The 25,313-nt window shown below is 41.6% G+C and overlaps 1 protein-coding gene across 2 annotated transcripts in view; it reads left to right on the top strand.

Moving 5' to 3' along the window:
* Positions 1-25,313, top strand: part of LOC141265485 (cadherin-10-like) — an 847,801-nt gene that overhangs the window by 583,875 nt on the left and 238,613 nt on the right. For both annotated transcript variants that reach the window (XM_073678636.1, XM_073678635.1), the window contains one exon: positions 6,528-6,715. In XM_073678636.1, the coding sequence (XP_073534737.1) occupies positions 6,528-6,715 (188 nt within the window). The remainder of the gene's footprint in view (positions 1-6,527; positions 6,716-25,313) is intronic.

Here is a 25,313-nt window from a genome sequence, read left to right as displayed (position 1 = left end):
GCTCAAAGGAACAGCCCAAGTAGCTCAGAGACAGAATTGTGGCAAGGCACAGATCTGGCCAAGGTTACAAAAGAATTTCTGCATTACCCAAGGTTTCTAAGAGCACAGTGGCCTTCATAATCCTTAAATGGAAGAAGTTTGGGACCACCAGAAGTCTTCCTAGACCTGGCCGTCCAGCCAAACTTAGCAATCATGGGAGAAGAGCCTTGGTGAGAGAGGTAAAGAAGAACCCCAAGATCACTGTGGCTGAGATCCGGAGATGCAGTAGGGAGATGGGAGAAAGTTCCACAAAGTCAACTATCACTGCAGCCCTCCAGCTGTCGGGCTTTTATGGCAGAGTGGCCCGACGGAAGCCTCTCCTCAGTGCAAGACAAATGAAAGCCAACGTAGAGTTTGCTCAAAAACACTTGAAGGACTCCCAGACTATGAGGTATAAAATTCTCTGATCTGATGAGATGAAGATAGAACTTTTTGGTGATAATTCTAAGAGGTAAGTGTGGAGAAAACCAGGCACTGCTCATCACCTGACCAATACAATTCCAACAGTGAAACATGGTGGAGGCAGCATCATGCTATGGGGGTGTTTTTCAGCTGCAGGGACAGGACGACTGGTTGCAATTGAAGGAAATATGAATGTGGCCAAGTCCAGAGATATCCTGGATGAAAACCTCTTCCAAAGTGCTCTGGACCTCAGATTTGGCTGAAGGTTCACCTTCCAACAAGACAATGACCCTAAGCACACAGCTAAAATAACAAAGGAGTGGCTTCAGAACAACTCTGTGTCCATTCTTGACTGGCCCAGCCAGAGCCCTGACCTAAACACAATTGAGCATCTCTGGAGAGACCTGAAAATGACTGTCCACCAACATTCACCATTCAACTTGACGGAATTGGAGAGCTTCTGCAAGGAAAAATGGCAGAAGATCCCCAAATCCAGGTGTGAAAAACTTGTTGCATCAATCCCACGAAGATTCATGGCTGTACTAGCTCAAAAGGGTTCTTATACTCAATACAGAGCAAAGGGTCTGAATACTTATGACCATGTGATATTTCAGTATTTCTTTTTTAATAAATTTGCAAAAATGTCTACATTTCTTGTTTTTTTTCAGTCAAGATGGGGTGCAGATGTACTTTAATGAGAAAAAATATGAACTTTTTAGAATTTACCAAATGGTTGCAATGAAACAAAGAGTGAAAAATTTAAAGGAGTCTGAACACTTTCTGAACCCAATGTATATACAGTATATCACAAAAATGAGTACACCCCTCACATTTTGTAAATATATTATATCTGGTCATGGGACATCACTGAAGATATGAAGAAAGTTCTCAGTTTACAGCTTGTAAAACAGTATAAATTTGGCATGCCCTCTAAATAATTCAACACACAGCCATTAATGTCTAAACCATTGGCAACCAAAGTGAGTACCCCCCTAAGAGAATATGGCAAAATTGTGCCAAATTATCCATTTTCCATCCCCGGTGTCATATGACTCATTAGTGTTACTAGGTATCAGGCGTGAATGGGGAGCAGGTGTGTATGGTGTTATGGCTCTCACACTTTGTCATACTGGTCACTGGAAGCTCATGCCAAAGAACTCTCAGAGAATCTGAATAGAAAAAATTGTTGCTCTACATAAAGATGGCCTATTCTATAAGACGATTGCTAGCACGCTGAAACTAAGCTACAGTATGGTGGCCAAGACCATAAAGCGGTTTAACAAGACAGGTTCCACTCAGAACTGGTTGCATCAATGTCAACCATAGAAGTACAATGCACATGCTCAGCGTCATATCCAGAGGTTGTTTTTTCAAGATAGATGTATGAGTGCTGGCATCATTGCTGCAGAGGTTAAAGTGGTGAGGGTTCAGCCTGTCAGTGCTCAGACCATACACTGCATGGTGCATCAATTTGGTCTGCATGGCTGTTATCCCAGAAGGAAGCCTCTTCTAGAGATGATGCACAAGAAAACTCGCAAACAGTTTGCTGAAGACAAGCAGATTAAGAACATGACTTACTGGAACCATGTTCTGTGGTCTGATGAGACCAAGATAAACGTATGGGGTTCAGATGGTGTCAAGCGTGTGTGGTGGTAACCAGATTAGGAGTACAAAGACTAGTATGTCTTGCCTACAGGCAAACTTGGTGGTGGGAATGTCATGGTATGGGGCTACATGAGTGCTGCCGGCTGTGGGGAGCTACAGTTCATTGAGGGAACTATGAATGCCAACATGTACTGTGACATACTGAAGCAGAGCATGATCCCTTCTCTTTGGAAACTGACTAATTTTGGAACTGATGATTTCAAGGGTGAGGAGTACAAAGAAAAGTGCATGGTGCCTACATGGTGGTGACAGTGTTCTTATGTGGGGCCGCATGAGTGCTGCTGGAGTTGGGGAGCTACATTTCATTGATGGCTTCATGATTTTACAGATGTACTGCTGTATATTGTCAGAGAAGTTGCTACCATGACTCTTTACCCTGGATAAATGTGTACTTCTTCAACATGACAATGATATAAAACACACATGAATGGCACTTTGCATTTCTGAAGAAGAAGAGGTTGAAACTGATTCAGTGGCCAAGTTTGTCTCCGGGTCTGAACCCAATTGAACATATATTGGGAGTTCTGAAAAGACACGTTGAGTATCACTCTTCATCCAACATCCAGGCTCTAAAAGAGGTCATACTTGAAGAAATGAAAAAATTAGATGTTGCAATATGTTCATTTCTTGCCAACAAGACTTGATGCTGTCTTTTAAAAATATGAAAGTCATACAAAATACTCGATGTAGCATTTGTTTTTACCTAAAAAGCCTAAAGTAGGTGTCCAACAATATTTGTGCATTCTATTATAAATATTCAGTTAATTTCCTTGTGTCCCATTTTGGCGTACACTCCCTGACAGAAGTTATGTCTCTTATCCATGTTATGTAAATAAAAGCTTATAACCTGACGTTAAATTAATCCATTGGCTTTATAAATTACTCTTTTGATAGCTGAAACCCTCCCAAATTTGGTTTAGGTAAAGAAAATAAATTGGCATCAATGCTGAAATATTGATCATTTAATGAACACAGAATGGTCAGATTTTGGCAAGACAAAAGTTTTGTCGCCTGGTCATATAATGCACCCAATCCTAGTTTACGTCCTCACCAGGGCTCAGTAAATGATAGGTTAATTAGTGGGTGTGTATAAAAAGAAACCCAGCACCCCAGACCTTGACTTGAACTACAACTTGAGCTCTGACAACATGCCAAAAATCCACACTGCGACCAAAGCTTTGATTATCAAGAGGCTGAAGACCAGATCCACAGCATAGGTGGCTGGCACCTTTAATGTGTCTCAGCGTCAAGAATTAAAAAAAGATTTGAAGAGACTGGAGATGTTTTTGACAAGCCCATGTCCGGCAGACCCAGCAAGACAACTGCTCAGGAGGAACGTTTGTTGGTTAGAAAATCAAAAGCAAGCCCTTATTCCACTGCAGCAGAGCTCCAACAGGCCTGGTCACCTCAAGTCTCTGTGTCAACTAGAACAGTTTGTAGGATTCTGTCTCAAAATGGCCTCCATGGTTGAATCAGTGCCCAGAAGCCAGCACTAAACAAAAGGCAAATAAAAAAACGTTTGGCATTTGCAAAGGCCCACAGCCTGCTAAACAGATGGACGCTGGAAAAGTGGCAGAAGGTGGATTTCTCTGATGAATCTTCAGTAGAATTATACCACAGACGCCGCAAATAGTGCAGGAGACTTACTGGAGCCCATATGGATCCAAAATACACCCAGTAAACAGTTACATTTGGTGGTGGAAAGATCATGGTCTGGGGTTACATTCAGTATAGGGGTGTGCGAAACATTTGCAAGGTGGAAGGCAATATCAATAGCCTAAAATATCAAGAAGTATTAGCTACCTCTAACATTCCAAATCATTAAAGGGGTCAAATTCTGCAGCAGGATGGTGCTCCATCTCATACATCCATCTCTACAACAAAGTTCCTCCAGGCAAAAAAGATCAAGGTGCTCAAGGACTGGCCAGCCCAGTCACCAGACATGAACATCATTGAGCATGTTTGGGGTAGGATGAAAGAGGAAGCTTGGAAGACAAAACCAAAGAATCTAGATTTACTCTGGGAGGCATGTGAGACTGCATTCTTTGCTATTCCTGATGACTTCATTAATAAATTGTATGAATCATTGTTGAACCGCACGGATGCAGTCCTTCAAGCTCATGGAAGACACACAAAATATTAAGTATGACTCTAATAGCACCACAACTTCATTCACCAATGTTATGCAACATATATTTGTATTTTAAGATAATGTTTGTTTGAATATCACATTACTTTCTGTGGGCGACAAAACTTTTGTCTTGCCAAAATCTGACCATACTGTGTGTAACATACCTGGCGGCGTCCTTGCATGGTGGTCCATCTCCCACTGTGCAAGAGGGCGCACTTGATCTCCTGTCCAGAATGTCTCTCTGGCTTCCCTCCATGCTGTCTGTTTGTGTCTGTTTCTGCTGCTTAAGGGCGGCGCCCGATCACTTCCTGCCTTTTGTACCTGCTGTGGGTCACACCCCTTGTGCGTCCTCAGCCTATTGCTGTCTGTCACTTGGTATATAGCTCAGCAGCTCCCTTCTATCCCTGCCTGAGCATAGTGTTTCCTTCAGTGTGTGCTTGCACTCTGAAGGTGCCAGGTCCCGTCTCTTGTCTCCTGCTTTTTGTATCAGTTCCCGTGTCTGAACTGAGTCCTGTATGTCTCCTGCTTTGCGGTATCAGCTCCCGTGTCTGAACTGAGTCCTGTATGTCTCCTGCTTTTCTGTTTCAGCTCCCGTGTCTGAACTGACTCCTTTCTGTGTTCTCTTGTCTGTCCTGTCTGAACACGCTCCTAGCCTGTTCCTCCTGCCTTCTAGGGGCCGATTACCTAGACCCGTTCCTGTATCTTGTCTGTCCTGTCTGAACACGCTCCTTGCCTGTTCGTTCCGCCTTTTAGTGGCCGATTTCCTAGACCCGCTCCTGTGTCTGGTCTGTCCTGTCTGAACACGCTCCTTGCCTGTTCGTTCCGCCTCTCTGGGGGCCGTATTCCCAGACCCGCTCCTGTATCCCTCTGCAGTGTCGGTCTCCTCCGTACACTCAGTTCCAGTCTGAACTCTCTCCTGTCCTTTACCTGTTTTGCCTCTATGTCCGTTCCCTTCCTTTTTCTGCAGAGTCTGAACTCGTACCTAACTCCTGCTTGTTGTCTCTGCAAGTACTGTGTGAGTATCTGGCTCTGTCTTTCCCTTCCTGTCTGTTCCGTGTGAACAGAGCCCTGTCCTCCCTGCTCAGCCTTGTCTGCACTCTAGCTGTGCTTGCCTGTAACCCTCTGCCTGTATTGTTCCTGAGTCCCGGTGTGTACTGGGTCCTATCCCGCCTGTGTTCCTACCTGCTAGTGCCTCCCTGTCTGCACTCTAGCTGTGCTTGCCTTTACCCCCCTGCCTGCATACCCGCCTGCCTGCATACCAGTCGTGCCTGCCTATACCCACCAGTCTGTGTGCCAGCCTACCAGCCTGTTCCTGTATTCCCCTGTGTGGGTCAACAGCCGTGTCCGGGGTCTGTCCTGGAGTAGCACCTGGTCCCTCTGCTCGGTTCCTCCTTGGTGCACTGGCGTCGTATGCCGTCGTGCGACCCTGGTCGGATCGGGTGAATACTTAGTCACGCCCCTCCAGGCATTCACTCTCCGGCACGGTCCAGTGGAATCACTATCAATCACACGCACACGCCGCTTAGCCCGGGCGTGTGCATAACACTGTGTTCATTAAATGATCAATATTTCAGCATTGATGCCAATTTATTTTCTTAACCTAAACCAAATTTGGGAGGGTTTCAGCTATCAAAAGAGTAATTTATAAGACCAATGGATGAATTTAATGTCAGGTTATAAGCTTTTATTTACATAACATGAATAAGCGTCATAACTTCTGTCAGGGAGTGTAAGTGCTCTTCTTTTTTTGTTATATGGGGCAAAAATATTTATTAAATGAAACTTGACAGACAACATTTACATGTTTAATGGAAATTTTATCAATTGTTTTTTTATTGATCAAAGTATAATAAATAAATAAACTATAGATGCAAATACTTGAGATTTTTGCATGGCAACATCTTTTTTTATATATATACATTTGTATCTTTGTTTCTGAATAAAAATGAAAAAAAAGCAAAAAACATTGGTTATTATGACCTTTTGGCAAGATTATATTCTGCCATATAATTAATTTAATTTTAGGACAATTTGTATCCAAAAGCATTAACAGAAAGAGTTTGTATATTAACTTATAGAATAGGAAGTATATTTGCATTTGTATGAGACTTAGCACTGAAAAATATTTTGAAATGTAGCCAATTGATAAATTTTGGACATTTTTGTAAGATTTTATGAGAACTTCCATTAATGACTCAAGTGTGGCCTAAAATATGTTAGTGGATTTAAATTATGTTTTACTGATAAATTACAATATATTGGCAATGCCCTTTGTTCCTTACAATTTCAGATACATATCATCTCAGTGTCTCAGAATCCTCTCCTACTGGAACAGCCGTTGGTCGTATAAAAGCTGTTGATGCAGATATTGGCAGAAACGCAGAAGTTAGATACAGAATAATAGACGGAGATGAAATGAATATGTTTGATATAACTACAGAGAAAGCGACACAGAATGGTGTCATAACTATAAGAAAGGTATGCATTTTGTTCTATTTTAAAATGCAAAGAAAGCAAGCAGTTAGAAAAATAGTATCTCAAGCTTTTAGTTAAAGTGAAAACTTGCCTGGCTTTGATTTACTTGGATTTTAACGACAAGGATTCTATATTTGACTTTTTACTATGTTAAAATATTTTACTCATCTATGTTTTTACTAATCAAAGTTAGATAATGAACCATATTCTTTTTTTCAAGCTGTTTTTATTTTCTAATTGTAGATTTTTTATTTTACTTTCTATGATTATGAGGTCAACCATCCCTTTTTGAGCTGACATTTTTAGATTTCAGAGATATGCTTTTGCGCAGTTGAACCATTGAAAACAATAGCGTAGTGATTTTTTATTGCCGATTTATAATAGTTTTCTAGTCATACTTTGTGATCTGTGCAGAGGTCACTGTGGAGGGATTATATGCATCTATTGGATACACTGTGCTTAAGTAGGTTTTAACTCCTTAATACAACTAACAAACACACAAAAACATGGTGGGTACACCTGGAATTAGTAAGAGTAAAAAGGGACAATCAATATAGTACTCACAGTTGTTGCTGTATACAAATATGGTTCAACAGTAATATGTCTTATTGTGCCAATAAATGTTTTTATGTATACACAGACTGTAATTAGAATATGACTACAGTAGTAGCATGCTTTAAAGCATGTTTATGCCTATACAGGCTATACTCAAATACAGCTAGAGAATATTAAACTGCATATAATAAAGTACAAAGGCAGTTTGTGTATCAACATTCCTAGTATAAGGCTAAAAATATAAGTCACCGTACACAGCTACTATATGTATGCATATAAACAGATTGCCATATGTTACCTTAGTAATAATCCGGGGACCCACCACACACGACGCGTGTTTCGCAATGAAATGCTTCGTACAGGGTTTTTTTTCTATATGGTTTTATTTTATTACCTTAATAAAATTGATATTTTATTCAATTTTGGCCTTTTGTGTAAAGCAATTCGGTTGGAGTTAATATGATATGGTTGCTTTATGGCCACTTACGAATAGGATACCTTAGGTGTTTACATTTTCCTTAACACAACCTATAAGAAGAACTTTGTGAACAGGCTAACTTTCTGAATTGGACCTATCTAAACGGTCCCCAGGTGTCGATAAAGTTTATAGGATGGTATGTGTAGAGCAAGGGCAAAGTATGCTCAGGAATCTAGGGTGAAGCTGGACAGATGTAGTGAAGTCAGCAAGGAAAGAAGCAGGTTAGCTCAATGTTCAAAAGAGGTGGCATACACAAGACCAGAGTCTTAAAACACAATCTGAAGACACATGTGTGTGTATCAATGACCTTAAATAGGTCTAGAAAGGTGATGTCATAGATTCACGATGGGCAACAGGCGAAACCCTATGTGGAGCACAACAGAGAGCAGTGGAGCGAGGTGAAGGCAGTGGAGACCGAGCTACAAAGAACAAGTGTGCAACAACTCCATTTTCTAGATGTATCAATGTGTTTAGGGTCCATTTAGTATTGCCTATTACTGTGACCTGTTTGACTACTGTTACTGTACCAGGGAACAATTATATACTGCAGATTTTTTTCTGCACTTTTGGTTATCGTGTCTTCATTGCTATTTTTCATTGCTATTCATGCATATGTCTTTTTCTAACACAACACAATCAGTTGATTTTGGATTGAGAAAGGTAAAGCATATTATTGCATCTAAAAAAACTGAGTGTTGAGTTCTTTTTACAGATCATACAAAGAGGGGCTAATGTGAGATATGAACACCTTTTGTGAATTTTGAGATTCTGTGTTGTTACTCAGACTGTAATTACAATGAGATGACTACAGAAAAGTAATTTATATAGCATTAAAAATTAGACAACTTTTGGATGTATTTGTTTCTAAATGTATTATTTTTCATGTCCTAATGTCTAAAATATATTCTGCATTCCGTACAAGAAAGTAATAAAATGTATTTATTTTTGCTCATTATAGCCATCATATTCCACAGACATAATCATGACTGTTCCTACTGGGGCTCACAATCTAAGTTCCCTATTAGTATCTCTTTTGCTGTGTCGGAGGAAGCCCACACAAATTCAGGGAGAACAAACTAATTGCTTGCAGATGTTGTCATTGGTGGCATTTGTACCCAGGACCCTAGTGCTGCAACTTTATAGGAAGTTATGTGACCTTAGTATAATTTTGGAGTAATAAGAAAAGCATAATGCAAAGAGGAAATCTGCGCAAACACGGGGAGAACATTCAAACTCTATGCCGATGTTTTACTAGGTCAGATTCCAGTCTGAGAACCTAGCTCTGCAAGGTGACAACTTAGCTAATTTGCCTTAGTGGTCAGTGTGAGAATTGCAAGGATTTTTTTTTATAAAGTCTGTAAAACTAAAAATGCATTTTTAAGTATTTTTTAGCATAAAAATATTTTTTTTTTATTTTTATTTTAATCATAAATCAATAGTTCAATTGAAGGTAAAAAAAAACAATGTAATCTATTTTGTCAGGGAATTTTGTTTCTTTCTCCTCCTGAATAGATGAATCACTGTCCATTACCAGATAAAATCTGTATTCAGCTAAGAAACATTTTCAGCTTGTTGAGTTTTGCGATGACAGTTGATGTTTATAAAAATTTATGAGTGGAGAGGGGAGGTGTATGGAGCTATTATCTTCTTAATATATTGCAGTCATCATATTATATAGCACTGTATAGTTACAATTGCTCATTTTGCCTTTCTACCCAGCTAATTATTCAATGTTCTCTGCTCTATGTATAAACTGGAAGTATCTTGTCCCTGCAGAAATCATTCCCCTCTTCAACTCTTGACCCAGCTGCTCCTCGCCTCCCCCTGCCAGGGACTTTTGTAGTGACTGATGAGTCAAACATTAAAAATTCACCTCCTTTTTCTACATAGAGCTTAGAAGAAGTCAGGTAGTCAGTTTTTAATCACGTGATGTCATAGACATAATGGAAAACAGAAGACTTAATGGAAAACAGAAGAATTAAGCAGGTGTAAGGGCAAAAAGAGCAATTGTAAGTACGTAGTGCTATATAATATGATGATTGCAATATATTAATAGGATACAAATTTTGATGGGAGTGCTTCTCTAAGGAATAGAAAAACACAAATTCACTTGAATCAATAATTGCACTTTAAACCAGAGAAGGGCAATTATTTTTCTCACGTGGCCAAATGAGAGACCATTGCTCTTGTAAAGGGCTGTGCCAACAGCCTGCAATTAATTCAGCTCAATATTAATAATACTAAGAATGTATTTTATTTGATAATAATATTAATTTTACTTCTTAATATTGTTCAGAATTAAGTATGATGACTAGCTGCTAATACATGTTACAACAGAGCTTATTGTAACATATATTCCAATCAGTAGCAGTAAATCCAAACCATATAATTTACTGCTTTTCATAAGCTCATAAGAAAATAGAAAATCAGATTGCTCCTGTTGCACAATCCATGAACATTGATAAAACAGCCCTCAGTCAACCCCCCCACCACTCAGTATAATTTTTCTTTATAGTAAAGTATACATTTATGAATCTAACCATGGGAATTATACTTTGGTGAGTATTGTGTAATATAGTTTTATGATTAGTATGGTTGAAAAAAGACATATTTATCAAGTTCAACCAAGGGAGTGGATAAAGGGAAGAGATAGAGGTAAATCCATGATACATGACTCAGTCTAACCTCAGTATCAGTATTTGACTGATGGAGTATGCTTATAATATTGAGTTCTCATGGAATTTGATATTGGTTCTAGCATATAGGGCATGATGACCTGGACCTGCAAAGGTACAAAGCAATTCCCTTTATAAATCATTGTTCAACCCTAAAAATGGCCTAATAATGAGGCAGGTTTAAGGCAGAAAGCAGACTCTCAAATATACTTTGATCTAAAACAGTCAATTTTTAACAACAAGAGTTGATAGTAACTCAGTTGCATTGTCACCAACCTACTTTAGGGTTCATTAAGAATTGCTTTTGCCATCTTTGTGAAAGGAAGTAAAGTTTCACTGTTCTTTTGCAACTTTAGTATTAGTGATGTATTAAAGAAAATCTGTCACCAGGTTTTTGCCACCTCATCTGATTGCAGCATGATGTAGGAAAAGAGACCCTGGATCCAATACAACGATCTATCAGTTAACTGGGTGCAGCAGTTGTGACACTGTCAGAGCTCAGAAAATGAACCCCACCCAAACCAGGCTCCGTATGTACATTTATTGCTGACAGTTAGCTGCTTATTACAGGAGGGGGCATGGTCTGATGAGTGCTCTCTCACAAACTAGTCACAGCAATGATAATGTCCTGATGATAAAACCTTCACTGTAGTAAACAATAGCACACAGATTGATAAGTGATACGTCTCTGAAATCTGTGTTTTAATCCCTACCTCATGCGGTCCTCAAATTACATAGCAAAAACCTGCTGACAGATTCCCTTTAAAATTAAGCCTTTATTAGATTTATTTTTTAAAAGCAAGGCAATGCTCTTTCTTCATTTTTGTTGTTGAATATTATATGAAATTATTAAATAAATCTTAACTACACATAAAAGTATGAAATGCAAATGTAATGGCAGTAAACTTCAATATTTCACTTTCCATTTTATAGAAATGGTTTTAAATTGTAATAAAAAAATTATTGATAATAATAAGTCATTACAAAGTTTTATATTCAATACAATCTGTAGTAACTTGATGGATTATAAAGTAACATCATGAAATATAGTACCAAGGAGAGATTACCAATAAAATATTACTTTTAATTAAATAAATTTAAAACAAAGGGCGGATTTGCCCACAAAGAAATGAATGAAAGGCCGACACATAAAAGAGGAGACAAAAGAGGAGACAAAAGCAAAAACCAAATAACATATCAGCCATAACCATAGCCAACAAATCAATAATCAAACATGCCCAATATTAGCCATGCTCCAATTAAACTGGTTAGATCTCACCCAAATCCAATGAGGTCATGTCTTGAAATACGGAGCAAAACAGATGTCAATCATAGGGATAGTAAGGCACTAAGTCTGACTAATGTCCCTGTCGTCCATGCAAAAGCTCCCACCCTAACAAGGACAGAACCAAGATAGTAAATACAGTAACCCCAATATCCTTCCCAATGTAATTCTTCCTCAAAAAGATTAAACATCAATAGAATGTATCGGTGAAGGGGGCTAATGAGAGGGTGTACTGTGGTGACAGGTACCCATCAGTGGGTGTAGTGCATCACCAACTCAAGAGAAATGAAGAGGCCTATTGAACCCTGACAGGGAGGTTAAATACACTCCATGCTAGATTGCTTCCTAGACAGGGCGTCTGATGTCATATCTAGGGGCTGGGCTAAAGTGAACATGTTATTAATGGGTGTAGTAAAAGACCAAGAGCTACTGTGTCCTAAGAGAATCAGTAAACTCTGTTGCAGGCAGAAGGCTAAAATTCCCCCTGTAACTTGGACTAACATACCAGCCCCAGTTACAAGGCAAATCAGCACTAAAAATTAGAATTAGTGTATTGATATGTTAAAAATGACCCCAAAGGATCTTTTAAGACAGTGTGTAAAATAAATTAAAATATAAGTAAAAAAATCATAAATAAATATATATAAAAAGCTCTGCATGCATTAAAGAAATAAATATTTTAGTATATATAATAATTTATTAGGAAAGGGGAACACAACTTAAAATGGTTTTAGAGGTAATTTGTGGTCATAAAAAAAAAGAAAAGTAAAAAACAGACACATACTTCCTCTTTTTTCTTAACATTTATCAGTAAAAAAAGGAATAAAAAAAGAATATAGAACTGACATAAAAGTTAGGCCCCATGTATCCTATAAAAAGATGCAAAAATTATTTGAATATTTAATAATAATAATAATAATAATAATAATAATAGTAATAATAATATTTGAATATTTTGTTGAGCCATTAAAAGAGTATGTATGATCAAACTAAAAAATGTGCCTAGTTACGAAGGGGAGGAAATTGCCCAATCAAAATACCTTAAATGTGTTCATAAATTGTTATATGCATATATATGTAAATATGTATGTATATAATTTTTATTTAAAAAATACAATAAAATAGAGTTTATAATTAGAGATGAGTGGTGTTCGAATCGAACTGTTCGCCAATCACAAATTCGAGCTGTTTTGGGCGGTGTTCGAGCCGTTCGGCGAACACGAACGATTTGAAAAAACTTCGGCTGTTCGAGGCTATGTTCGATAACTGTTCGTGCACCAAAATCATAACTGGATTTTTTCTCAGTAATGCTGAAAATTAATGTTAATACGCAGTTTGAGTGTACAGCGGGGTGGGGGGGGCAGGGAATGGATCTCTGCATAAATAATGAAGATCTCCATTTTTTTTTCTCTTTCCGGCATTTACAGTGGGGAGGTGCAATCTGTCAGCCTATCAGCAGCGCACACACGGAGCGAACTGCTTTTTTTCACACAAGCAAGGGCATGTGTCATTGGCAGTGTATGTCACATGTCCTTGCCCTATAAGACCCAGACATTTTCCCCGTCGCCATAATTTTCTCACTGCTGCAGCTGCATGTTAGACGGCACCGATGTTGCTGTGTGCACCATACTTTTTTAATTTCAAGCCAATTTTCGCACAAATCTACAGATAGCTTGGGAGTAGGGAATAGTTGTGATTGCAGTCCTTTTAAGGACTTGGTTACATCATTTCCTATGACTTTTATCAGGCTGGTCTGTGCTCTTAAATAGATAGGTTGGGAGTAAAGACTAATTGTAATTGCAGTCCTTTTCAGGGCTAGGTTACATCAGTTCCTATCACTTTTATCAGGCAGGTCTGTGCTCTTAAATAGATAGGTTGGCAGTAAAGACTAATTGTAATTGCAGTCCTTTTGAGGGCTAGGTTACATCAGTTCCTATCACTTTTGGCCAGCCAGGTCTGTGCCAGTGCTGTGCAAGTTTTTTTCACAGCATTTGGCTAAATCTAGCAAAGCAAATCCTTTTTGGCCTCTTGCCATGTGTGTTAGTCAGTGGAGTAGCCTATCTCTGTTGCAAGCTACACCACCTGTGTATAGAATACCAATTTTTTTACTGCACCTAGTGAAGTAAAACCTTTTGGGCATAGCATCATTCTATTAGTCCATCTATACTAACCTCCACCAGGTTGCAAATTCAAAATAATTTTTATCTGCATCTAGCTCTGAAAAAATATTTTGGGTTCTAGCAGTGTGTGGGACTTGGTCTATTAGTCCATCTATACTAACCTCCACCAGGTTGCAAATTCAATATAATTTTTTTCTGCATCTAGCTCTGAAAAAATATTTCGGCTTGTAGCAGTGTGTGGGACTTGTTCTATTAGTCCATCTATACTAACCTCCACCAGGTTGCAAATTCAATATAATTTTTTTATGCATCTAGCTCTGAAAAAATATTTCGGCTTGTAGCAGTGTGTGGGACTTGTTCTATTAGTCCATCTTTACTAACCTCCACCAGGTTGCAAATTCAATACAATTTTTTTCTGCATCTAGCTCTGAAAAAATATTTCGGCTTGTAGCAGTGTGTGGGACTTGTTCTATTAGTCCATTTATTCTAACCTCCACCTGTTTTTTTGCGCAAACAACTCCAGAGTTGTGAATTAGCTAACCATCAAAATGAGTGGAAAAAGGCCTGCTGCTGGTGGAAAGGGGAATAGGCGTGTTGGAAAGGGAAAAAAAGGTTGTGTCAGTGGGGTAGGTGTTAAAGCAACAGTAACATCTGCAGAAGAAAGACCATCTTCCAGCCAAACTAAGATGTCTACTTCTTTTAGCGGACAATGTGATAAGATTCCTTTCTTACGGCCACGCCAATCGCTACAAATTCCAGATGAGGCACAAAAACAGCAGGTGCTTCAACGGATATCAAGTGGTCCTTTAAGTGGGCTCTCCTCCACCTCAACTTCAACATCACAAATACTCCAGTCCTCAGAGGTGTCACCCCAATCACACTTGCTTCCTCACAGCTCCCAAGTATCCAGCTGCCGGTCTGAGTATGGGGTAGAACAGATGGTTGAGTCTGCAGAGCTGTTTACTCATACTATAGCCTGGGAATCAGAGCTCGGCTCCAGAGCTTCTGTGAATCCAGACGAAGAAATGATCTGCACTGATGCCCAGAATCATTATGAGTCGGATCCAGGACCAGACGCAGAAGGTTCTGACAATAATGTCGACCCAAGTTCCCAAACTGAGTCTCAAATACCTGATTGGAGTGACAACTTTAGTTTTTTGTCAGGGCAGGAAGAGGTTGGCTCTGAGGACGACGGGTGTGATAACACACAGGGTGATAATGACGCGGTTGGAGATCCCACTTACTGTCAACCCACAGTCAGCCAGTCGATGAGGTCAGCAGAGGAGGTGGAGGGGGATGCTAGTGACGATGAGGTCAGGTTGCGCCTTCCTGGACAGAGACGTAGTACTGGAAGCACGTCAACAACTGCATCCTCAAACAAAACTCTGCCTCTGACCACAAGTCGTGGTGGCTCTTCAGGTCGCATGGGTGCTAAGCCTTGCATGACCTGGGCATTTTTTCAGATCGATAAAGATGACCCAACTCGTGTTATCTGTAACATTTGTCTGCAAAAGGTAAGTAGAGGCCAAAAAATCCATAGCTTGAGTAGTTCATGCATGAACCGGCACAGGGATATGAAGTATAAGTTCCAGTGGGAAGCTCACTGTGCTACAATGCGGCCTAGCCGGCCGGGCCAACCACCGTCTGCCACATCTTGTGCATCCGTGGCCTCTTCATCCTCTGTGACTGGGGGGACAGCAGTCACACCTGTTTTGGGACGCAGACCTGCCACCTCTTTACCCGCAACAGTCAGCGTGATTGGCAGGTCATCATTTTCTTTAGAGGTGGAAACACCAGCTGTTGTTCAGTGCTGTCCGACATCGATAGCACCACCTTTGGATCAAGGCAACCTAACATGTCCGCCTGCATCTTCCTCACAGATCGGCAGGTTGCCGGGGACACCTTTCTCAACCCTGTCTAAGCATAACAGCCGGCCCTCGGTCCCTCAGATGTGGGCAAGTAAAAGACCATTTCCTCCTAGCCATGAGAAAGCTAAGAGGTTGAATTTCACCATCTGCAAGCTTTTGGATACAGAAATGCTGCCGTTCCGCCTGGTGGACACAGAGGTTTTTCGAGACCTTATGTCCGTCGCAGTGCCCCAGTACCAGATGCCCAGTCGGCACTACTTCTCAAAGAAAGGTGTGCCTGCGCTCCACCAGCATGTCGCACACAACATCAACGCTTCTTTGAGAAACTCTGTGTGTGACATGGTGCATTTCACCACAGACACTTGGACGAGTAGGCATGTACAGGGGCGTTACATGTCGCTGACTGGGCACTGGGTAACTATGGTGACAGCAGGACAAGGGGCTGCTGTCCAAGTCTTGCCGTCCCCACCAGTTGTGCATCAATTCTCTGTATCTCAAAGTTCCTCCACTGCTTCTGCCTCCTCAACCTCCTCTCGGTCCTCCACCTGCACCCAAAGACTGTCTGGTCATGCCACAAACTTTCTAACTGCACAGAAGGGATCCTGCACACCTCCTTACAATGCTGGCAGCAGGGCTCAACGTCATCAGGCGGTTTTTACTTTGAATTGTCTGGGGAAATGTGAGTCACACAGCAGAGTTGTGGTCAGCTCTGGAGAACCAGTTTCATGAATGGTTGTCTCCACTGGACCTGAAACCAGGGAAGGCCGTGTGCGACAATGCTGCAAACCTGGGTGCGGCCCTTCGCCGGGGCAATGTCACACACGTGCCTTGTATGGCTCACGTGTTGAACCTGGTTGTCCAGGAATCTTTAGCCCACTATCCCGGACTAGATGGCCTTCTGCAGAGGGCACGGTCGCTGTGTGCTCACTTCCGCCGTTCGCATCCCGCAGCTCAGCGACTTACATCTCTACAGAAGTCGTTGGGCCTGCCACTTCACCGGCTAAAATGCGATGTGCCTACCCGGTGGAATTCAACACTGCACATGTTGCAGCGACTGTGGCAGCACCGACAAGCCCTGGTGCAATACGTTCTGACGTATAACCTGGGCCAACGAGATCCAGAGGTGGGGAAAATCACGCTGGAGGAGTGGTCTCAGATCAGGGACCTATGCAGCCTTCTGCACAGTTTTGAAATGGCGACGAAGATGTTTAGTGCTGACGATGCCATTATCAGCATGACTATTCCGGTGATTTACATGCTGGAGCACATGTTAAACAGAATTCGGAGTCAGTTGATGGCACAAGAGGAGGTGGAGGAAGTAGAGGAGGAGGAGTTGTATGCAGAAGGGCTAACATCTGCAAGGTCCAGACGGTCGGCAGCACCAAGGCGACAGGCATGTGAGGGTGGGAGAAATGTTTTTTTCCCAGGGCGCATGGTAGCAGCCAAACTAGTGAGGAAGGTGCAGGAGCCCAGGAAGAAGTAGAGGAAGAACTGATGGAAGACTCATCAGATGAGGGAGACCTTGATCACATTTCTGTTGTGCGAGCTTGAAGGGAGAGGACAGAGGAAGGAAGCATGATAGTTACCTCGCCACCAACACAACAGGGATTTGGTGCTTCAGGATGCGCTAGACACAAGAGTGCCTTCTTGCTGCACTACCTGCAACATGACCCTCGAATTGTGAGAATTAGAAATAATCCTGACTACTGGGTTGCCACACTGTTAGATCCCCGGTACAAAAGTAAATTTGCAGAAATTATTCCTGCCATAGAAAGGGATGCACGCATGCAGGAGAATCAGCAGAGACTGTTGCAGAATCTTACATGTGCTTTTCCACAAAACACCAGTGGTGCACGTAGTGAATCTCACAGTTCCAACTTGCCAACCGTTGGACCGTCGTGTGTTCAGCACTCAAACCGTAACAGAAACACAGTATCTGCTGGTAACATCAATTTTGCGGAATCACTTCACCACTTTTTTAGCCCATCCTTTGCAAGGCCACAGGAAACAAGAAGTCTGACACATAGTCAACGCCTAAAGACGATGGTTCAGGAGTATCTCCAAGTAAACATTGAAGCCATGACTGTGTCACTGGACCCTTGCTCTTTTTGGGCTTCCAATCTGGATAAATGGCCCGAGCTCGCCACTTATGCCTTGGAGATCTTGTCATGCCCCGCAGCCAGAGTTCTGTCTGAACGTGTGTTCAGCAATGCTGGTGGTGTGCTAAAAGATAAGCGCACGTGGCTCTCCACTGATAATGTAGACAGACTCACGTTCATAAAGATGAACAAATCATGGATCCGAAACGACTTTTCTACCCCTGTGTCATCCTGGGGAGAGTAAAAGCTTGATGATTTGTAAAAATCACCACACCAACTGTTTTAAGCTTTCAAATTACTAATCATGTTTATCTGTATCTTGGCTGGAAAATAATTTGGGCCTTGTCGCAGTGTGCAGTACTGATTCTATTAGGCCATCTATACTAAACTCCACCAGATTTAAAATTGCTAATCATGTTTATCTGTATCTTGGATGGAAAATAATTTGGGCCTTGTAGCAGTTTGCAGTACTGATTCTATTAGGCCATCTATACTAAGCTCCACCAGCTTTCAAATCAATAATGATTTTTAGCTGCATCTAGCCGTAAAAAAATGTTGGGGCTCCTAGATGCGGAAGACACATGAGTGCCTTCTTGCTGCACTACCTGCAGCATAACCCTCAGATTGTCAGAATTCGAAATAATCCTGACTACTGGGTTGCCACACTCTTAGATCCCCCACACTCTTCGATCAACCTTTTCATTTTAATAAAGAACAAAAAAATTGTCATTTTTGAAATTATAAGCATTAGCAGGTTATTAGAAACTGAAATCAAACAGTTTTCAACTCAAAACTTTATTCTAGGTGATGTTACATTTGCACATAGGACCCCTTGTTCGAAATGAGCTTCTGTTCTCTCTCGTCCATTGAATTTGTCAGGTTTTGGATGGTTTCTGCTTCAATTGTTTTGCATGAGGACAGAATACCCTCCCAGAGCTGTTGCTTAGATGTGAACTGCCTCCCGCCATCATAGACACTCCTTTTGATGATGCTCCAGAGGTTCTCAATGGGGTTGAGGTCAGGGGAGCATTGGGGTCACACCATAAGTTTGTCCCCTTTTATGCCCATATCAGCCAGAGATGCTGATGTGTTATGTGCAGCATGAGACGGTGCATTATCATGCAAGAAAATGATCTTGCTGCAGAACACACGGTTCTTCTTCTTGAACCATGGCAGGAAGTGCTGTTTGAGAAACTCCACATACATTATGGAGTTCATCTTTACCCCTTCAGGTATCCTAAAGGGGCCGACAATCTCTCTCCCCATGATTCCAGCCCAAAACATTCCTCCACCTTCTCCTTGTTGGCACCGTAGCCATGTTTGCATGGGGTGTCCGTCAACCAGCCATCCTCCACTCCACCCATCTGGACCATTGAGCATTGCACGGCACTCATCGGTGAGCAAAACAGTTTTGAAGTCAGTCTTCATGTATTGTTTGGCCCACTGGAGCCATTTCTGCTTGTGTACAGTGGATAGAGGAGGTCGACAGGATGGCTTACGCGCAGCTGCAAACCCCTGAAGGACCCTGCATCTTGTTGTTCGGGGGACGTTAGAGGCACCAGCAGCTTCAAAAACTTGTCTGCTGCTATGACAAGGCTTTTTTGCCGCTGCTCTTTGAACCTGACGAAATTGCCTGTAGGAAAGAGTCCTCAATTTTCCCTTATCAGCACGCACACGTGTGTACTGTGAATCAGCTACATACTTCTTGATTGTGCAATGATCAGGATGAAGTGTCTTGGCAATGTTGATTGTAGTCATGCCTTGACCTAAACACTCCACAATTTGTTGCTTCTCAGCAGCCGACACATACTTTTTCTCTCCCATTTTGGCAGAAAATGTAGGCTGCTTAATAATGTGGGACAGCCTTCGTAATTAGTCTTGCCTTTCATTGGACACACCTGCCAAACTAATTAGCACAGGTGTCTGCAATTGCTTACAGTGATAAAAAGAGCCCTGACACACATCACCATCAATGAGTTTAACTGACAAACAAAAAAATTCTTACCTTATCACTCCTAAACTCTGCATAATAATTTGGAACACAGTGTACATGTGCTTTTCCACAAAACACCAGTGGTTCACGTAGTGAATCTTACAGTTCTAACTTGCCAACCGTGGTCTGTATGGAGTTGTTCAATAAAGGGCCCAAAATTAAGATAACATAGACGGGAGAGGTCTCTATGAATACGAATTCCTAAGTATTTGATACCCTGTGAGGGCCAGGCAAAGGGAAAGTTGGACTAGATGGAATCCTGTATGGATTTGGGGAGGGAAACATCGAGGGCCTCAGACTTCGCTGCATTGATTTTAAAATTTGACCATGTAACAAAGTGATCTATTTCAGCCATAACAGCAGAGTTGGATATATGTGATTGAGTGACATATACTAGGACATCATCAGCAAATGCAGAGCACTTGTACTCGGTGCCTCCCACCTCAATCCACCTAATATTGGGGTTATGGCGAATTGATGAGAGCAGGTGCTCCATCACTAGGATGTATAAGAGAGGGGACAGAGAACAGCCCTGCCTGGTCCCATTGGTGATTATGAAAGGTAATGAAAATGTTCTGACGCGCCCCCTGGGCTTTGGGACACCCGGAGCCGGACCCTTTTTGATGGATGCTGTGGGTTGTAGTCTCCGTGGTGGCGACCTGGTTCCGTGGCTCAGGGCGGTCAAACCAGTGGCGGAACTATTTATGTGGTTTTGATGATTAAATGTCCGACTACGCCACCGGTGGATTGCGGTCAGAGTGAACCGCAGCTGCAGGGCAGACCACTGAGGCTGGTGATGTGGGTGCAGCAGAGCGTAGTATAACTCCCCACGGAAGGAGTTAAGCCTCAGGGCAGTGTATGCGGAGGATGGGGGTGATGGTGCAGGGCAGCAGCAGTAACGACACAGAGTCAGTGATGCAGTCCAGGGCCTTTACTCACAGTTCTTATTATCCAGACCACTTCTGCAGGTAACGGCTGCTCACGTCGTACTCTGCTCACCAGGTGAGGGGCTCGGCCAACTCCCAGATAACTTTGGAGCGCTTCACAGTACCCCCTTTGTGTTTCCTTTCTCTGGCCTTTCTTACCCCACCAGTGACCATGCTTCTGTCCGACTGCCTCGGGCCTCCTCTTGGTAAACTTGGCGCCAGTTTCCCTGACCCTATGTGGTGCCTTCCTAGCGGGTGTAGCGAGGGGCTGTGCCACATAAAATGTCACAGCCTCCGGTTTCTAGCTGAGGGTCGTTTCCCGCCTCCACTAGTTTCGGGGACCGGTTTCCCCCTTTGGCCTGACCCCTCCACGCAGGTGGATTCGGGTGTGCGGTGGCGACTCGCCCGTCCGCACCCCTGGTATCCCTTCGTTCCTCGTTCCTGGAGCCTTCTCTGATCCTCTTCCTTCCTTCTCCCTCTTCCAGGCCTGGGCCTCTGTAACTAGGCCCGCCTCCAGAGCAGAGCTCAAGCAGAGCCCCTGCTCCCTGTCACTTCTGCTCAGACTTCTCTGCGCTGAACTAAGATGGTGCCCACCTTTTATACTCTCTTCTCAATGCACCCAGGAACTGCTTCCTCCCTGCTCCTGCACTACAGGGTTCCCCTTCCTCGGTGTTCCCTCCCCCCACTCCAGCCAGGGACAGGGACTGTCGTGCCCATCTCAGGGGCATATTGGTCACCCTGCCCCACGGCAATGTGGTGTAATGCATGCAGGTGTCAGGGTCCTGATCCACACTCCATCCTTGCCTGAGAGTGAGATATTATCACACCTCTGGTTGAGGTGAAATACCTCTGTATCAACTGAGCCCTCGGGGTGCTACAGTTCCATTTATCTTCAGCCTAGGTGACTTATTGTGATACAGGGCCGTGATTTTAGCTATAAAAGGGTCCCCTAGACCCCTACCCCAAGCTTTTTAAGAAAATAATATATGGCGTGCCAGAAGACTCTATGGAATGCTTTCTCTGCATCCAACGAAAGAATCTAATTACAAATTTTTAACTGCATCTAGCCCAGGAAATACTTGGTGTCTAGTAGCAGTGTCTGCTAGTCAGTGGATTATCCCAGCTGATAAGCAAGCTACACCACCTGTAGTTTGGACACTTAATTTTTTCAAAGGAAATACTTCGGGCCCCCGGGATACTCAGTGAAGAGCATGGGGAGGCACCCCAAGGCAGAGGGGCTGGGACTGGCGGTAGGACGCCTTGCGGTGGACCACCAAGCTTGATCCTTTTAAAAGCTTTTTAACTGCAGCAGCTTTAGTGGACACTACTGGAGCTGGAATTCCCGCAGCTGCTGGCATCAGACTTGCCCTCCAATAGATCCTTGTAAAAGGATTTAAAGTGTACTCATTCAAATTAGGGAGACAATTTAAATGAAAAAGCTTAAACCTGCCTCCACCGCAAGGGGGCTCGCTCGACCCACCAGCGGACAGGCACCAGTATTGGGAGAGGGGGGCTGGCTGTCAGGGTCCACCGCAGCTCTGGCAGAAACATGGTGACACGGAGGTCACACGGGCAGGAACGGACTGGCCGTGTCGGCTTCGCACTTTTTTGGTTTTAGAAGGGCATGACATGCCTATATCTGTGTCTCCCCCTCCTATTACTCCTCCACCTCTTTTCTTTTCACATGACTATATGTACTTGTCACTTTTCCATGTGTTAGTTGTGTCTTCTGAGCAGTTTGTCAGCTTTTGGACACCTTTGAAGTGTTTTCTATGTGTTTTCTATGTGTTGCTATGTGTTTTTGTTTGCCTGCCATTGGTTTTAACGGTGTTCGAAGGTGTTCGTCGAACAGTTCGACGAACAGTTCGTCGAACATACGGGTGTTCGACGAACCGAACCGAACTCGAACACTACGGGGGTGGCTCAACACTATTTATAATTCATTCCACATGATGACCACCAGAAATGATACATGGAAAGAGATAAAAACATTACTGTAAACAGCTGATTCCATCATACCCCCCAAAAATTGGATGACTAATTTAAAAATAATATATTTTATATTCATAATTGATAACTTACCATCATTTTCCAATTGATCAGTCTCTGACATTTATATTTTCTCTCTATAGCCATTATTTTTATTACTAAAAAAGCTCACTATCCAATCCTCTTTCCAAATATCACATCCTATAGTTGTGCTGCCAAAAATACTATCTTCCATTACTTTTTGAATCATTCTGTAGTATGATTTTAATTTTGGCTCTCAGCTCAGTCTCTCTGCCATTGAATAAGGCAATTTAAGCCATATTTTTAACTAAGCCCAAATTTGCTGATTTTGATATATATATAGCAAGTGGCATCTTTATACATGTTGGGCTACAATGTGTAAATAATGTGATACCATGGCTATGCTATTTGCAAAGCACAGCCAATGCAATTTTAAAGTTAATGAGCAACTGTTTGTGAGAATAACAGGCATGCTACACTAAAGCCAGTAGTGCAAGTTAAAAAAATAATGTATTTCTGTAATAAAAAAAGATTCCTTGATATTCTAAAACTAAAATATCTGAAACTGTTTTCATGACCTATTAATCTTAATGTCACTTCCTACCTAATGTTATAAATTGTTTAATTGTTATAAATGAGATTTTACTGAATCGCTGTTGGCAAGGTGACGGCAATTGTTAACACTTGCAATAGCTGCATTCTATTACCTAATTAATGTGATTACGTTAGACAGTTTATCTTATTCAATATGACATTTACCTAAATAAAAAGTACAGTTTATACTGTATTTTTTGTGCTAAATGCTCTCTGAATAATAAACACGATTACATACAAGATAATGTATTTTTGAACGTTTCACAAAAATGATCAAACTAAATTTCATGGAAATTAGCACTATCTTTGCAACAGCGAACAGCATGAAGCCGAATACAATGTAACAAAAGCAAACTGTCATTCTAATGAGGAGGCAACAATAAATTATCACAAAGAATTTTCTGTGCCTGATTTAACACCTCAGAGAGAAGTCAACAACAGCAAGAGAACATCGAGTCCCACAGGTTCTGCTTTTAAACACAGATTTGAAAATTTATGAGCAATGAATTCCCAAACCAAAAAATACAGACTGAAAATTCATTAAAAGGTGAAGATGAATCACAAGAGACGAACTATACATAAAGAACTATACATCATAAAGTTTGGAAAAAAAGACAATGCACAATATAATATGTTTTAGCCAAAATTGTTTTAGACCAAAGAGAAGGGTTAAAATGTGTTTAGAATATTTCTGAAAAGGAAGCATAAAGCTAGGCTGGCAGAGCATGTGGTCCAAGTGCTGGGTGCTAAGGGAACTCAGTAGCACATTACTATGCATTATAGTAATGGTATTTAGATCCATTTAGTATTATATGGTTTTATGTTAGAAAATCAACTCACATTAGCTAAATGGCACCTTGGCTAAATTGCTCATATTAGCCACATTTTATTTACAATGTATTCATTTCCAAGTGCGTTTTCTTTTTTCTACATTAGACGATAAAGATGAAAAGAGTTAAGTGAAGTAATTGTTAGCAGGGTATTTCTAGCATTTAAGAATAGATAATGTAACAGCGAGGAAAGGCCAATTAAGTATCCTTACTATCCGGTACAAACATGCAGCATTCTGTTGTGTTATATTGTTTGGCATACAAAATCTAGTTGCAAGCATAGTGTTAATAGGTTCAGCAAATTTTTAAGAGTATCTGCCCACGATCAGGCTATTGCAGCGCTTTGGACGCAGCATATTTTTGCTGAGTCCAAAGCGCTGCGTCTGATCAAGCAGGTAAAGTAAGTTACTGCACCCTGTCCATTCTATGGGTGAAATTTCTGTTGCAAAGACTAGGGTCTCAGCAACAGAAATTGACATGCTGCTGCTCCCAAAGCCGTCCTGCCGGTGAGTTTATGCTGCGACTAATAGAAGCACAGTGGGCACAGGATTTCTATAAATCCCATCCACTTTATTTCTACAGTACAACACAGAGGTTTGGACACAACACAGGTGAGCTGCGTTCAAATCGCTGCTGGAACGGATCGTGGGCACATACCCTGACAGTTAATGCCAAGTAAACTGATCTAAAATAATTTGCAGTTTGAAGTCTTTTAAAATTGTACTTAACTTGTTAATTTTCCATTATGCAATGAGACAGTAATATACAGCCCTCATGAAAGTGCTCATCACTGCATAGAAATATCTATGTTACAGTAGACAGTGTCTGAATTGGAAATACATACTCATCTATCGCTGCATCACTTTCTGCATAAGCAGTCTGGAAAGCAGATTTATATTGCAACTTTTAATTTAGGAACTTTATTAAACCATATGATCCAATAGTAGAATTACTGAGTTGAATTTACTGGACAAAGTAAGTAGTTATAATATCCTCCTCTCTGGCCGCCCTAATAACACTCTTGCATCTCTCTAGTCCATCCTTTAGTCTGCTGCCCGATTAAACCACATCTCGTTTATCTACTCCTCTGCTTCTCCTCTCTGCCAGTCTCTTCACTGGCTCTCAATTCCTGAACATATCCAGTGCTAACTGCTAACACTGATCTACA

This window comes from Phyllobates terribilis, unplaced genomic scaffold (genome assembly GCF_046119375.1).
Source record: "Phyllobates terribilis strain yellow unplaced genomic scaffold, ASM4611937v1 Scaffold_4__5_contigs__length_816908805, whole genome shotgun sequence".
Taxonomy (NCBI): Eukaryota; Metazoa; Chordata; class Amphibia; order Anura; family Dendrobatidae; genus Phyllobates; species Phyllobates terribilis.
The sequence above is the reverse complement of the archived record's forward strand: the minus strand, read 5'-3'. Positions and strand labels throughout refer to the sequence as shown.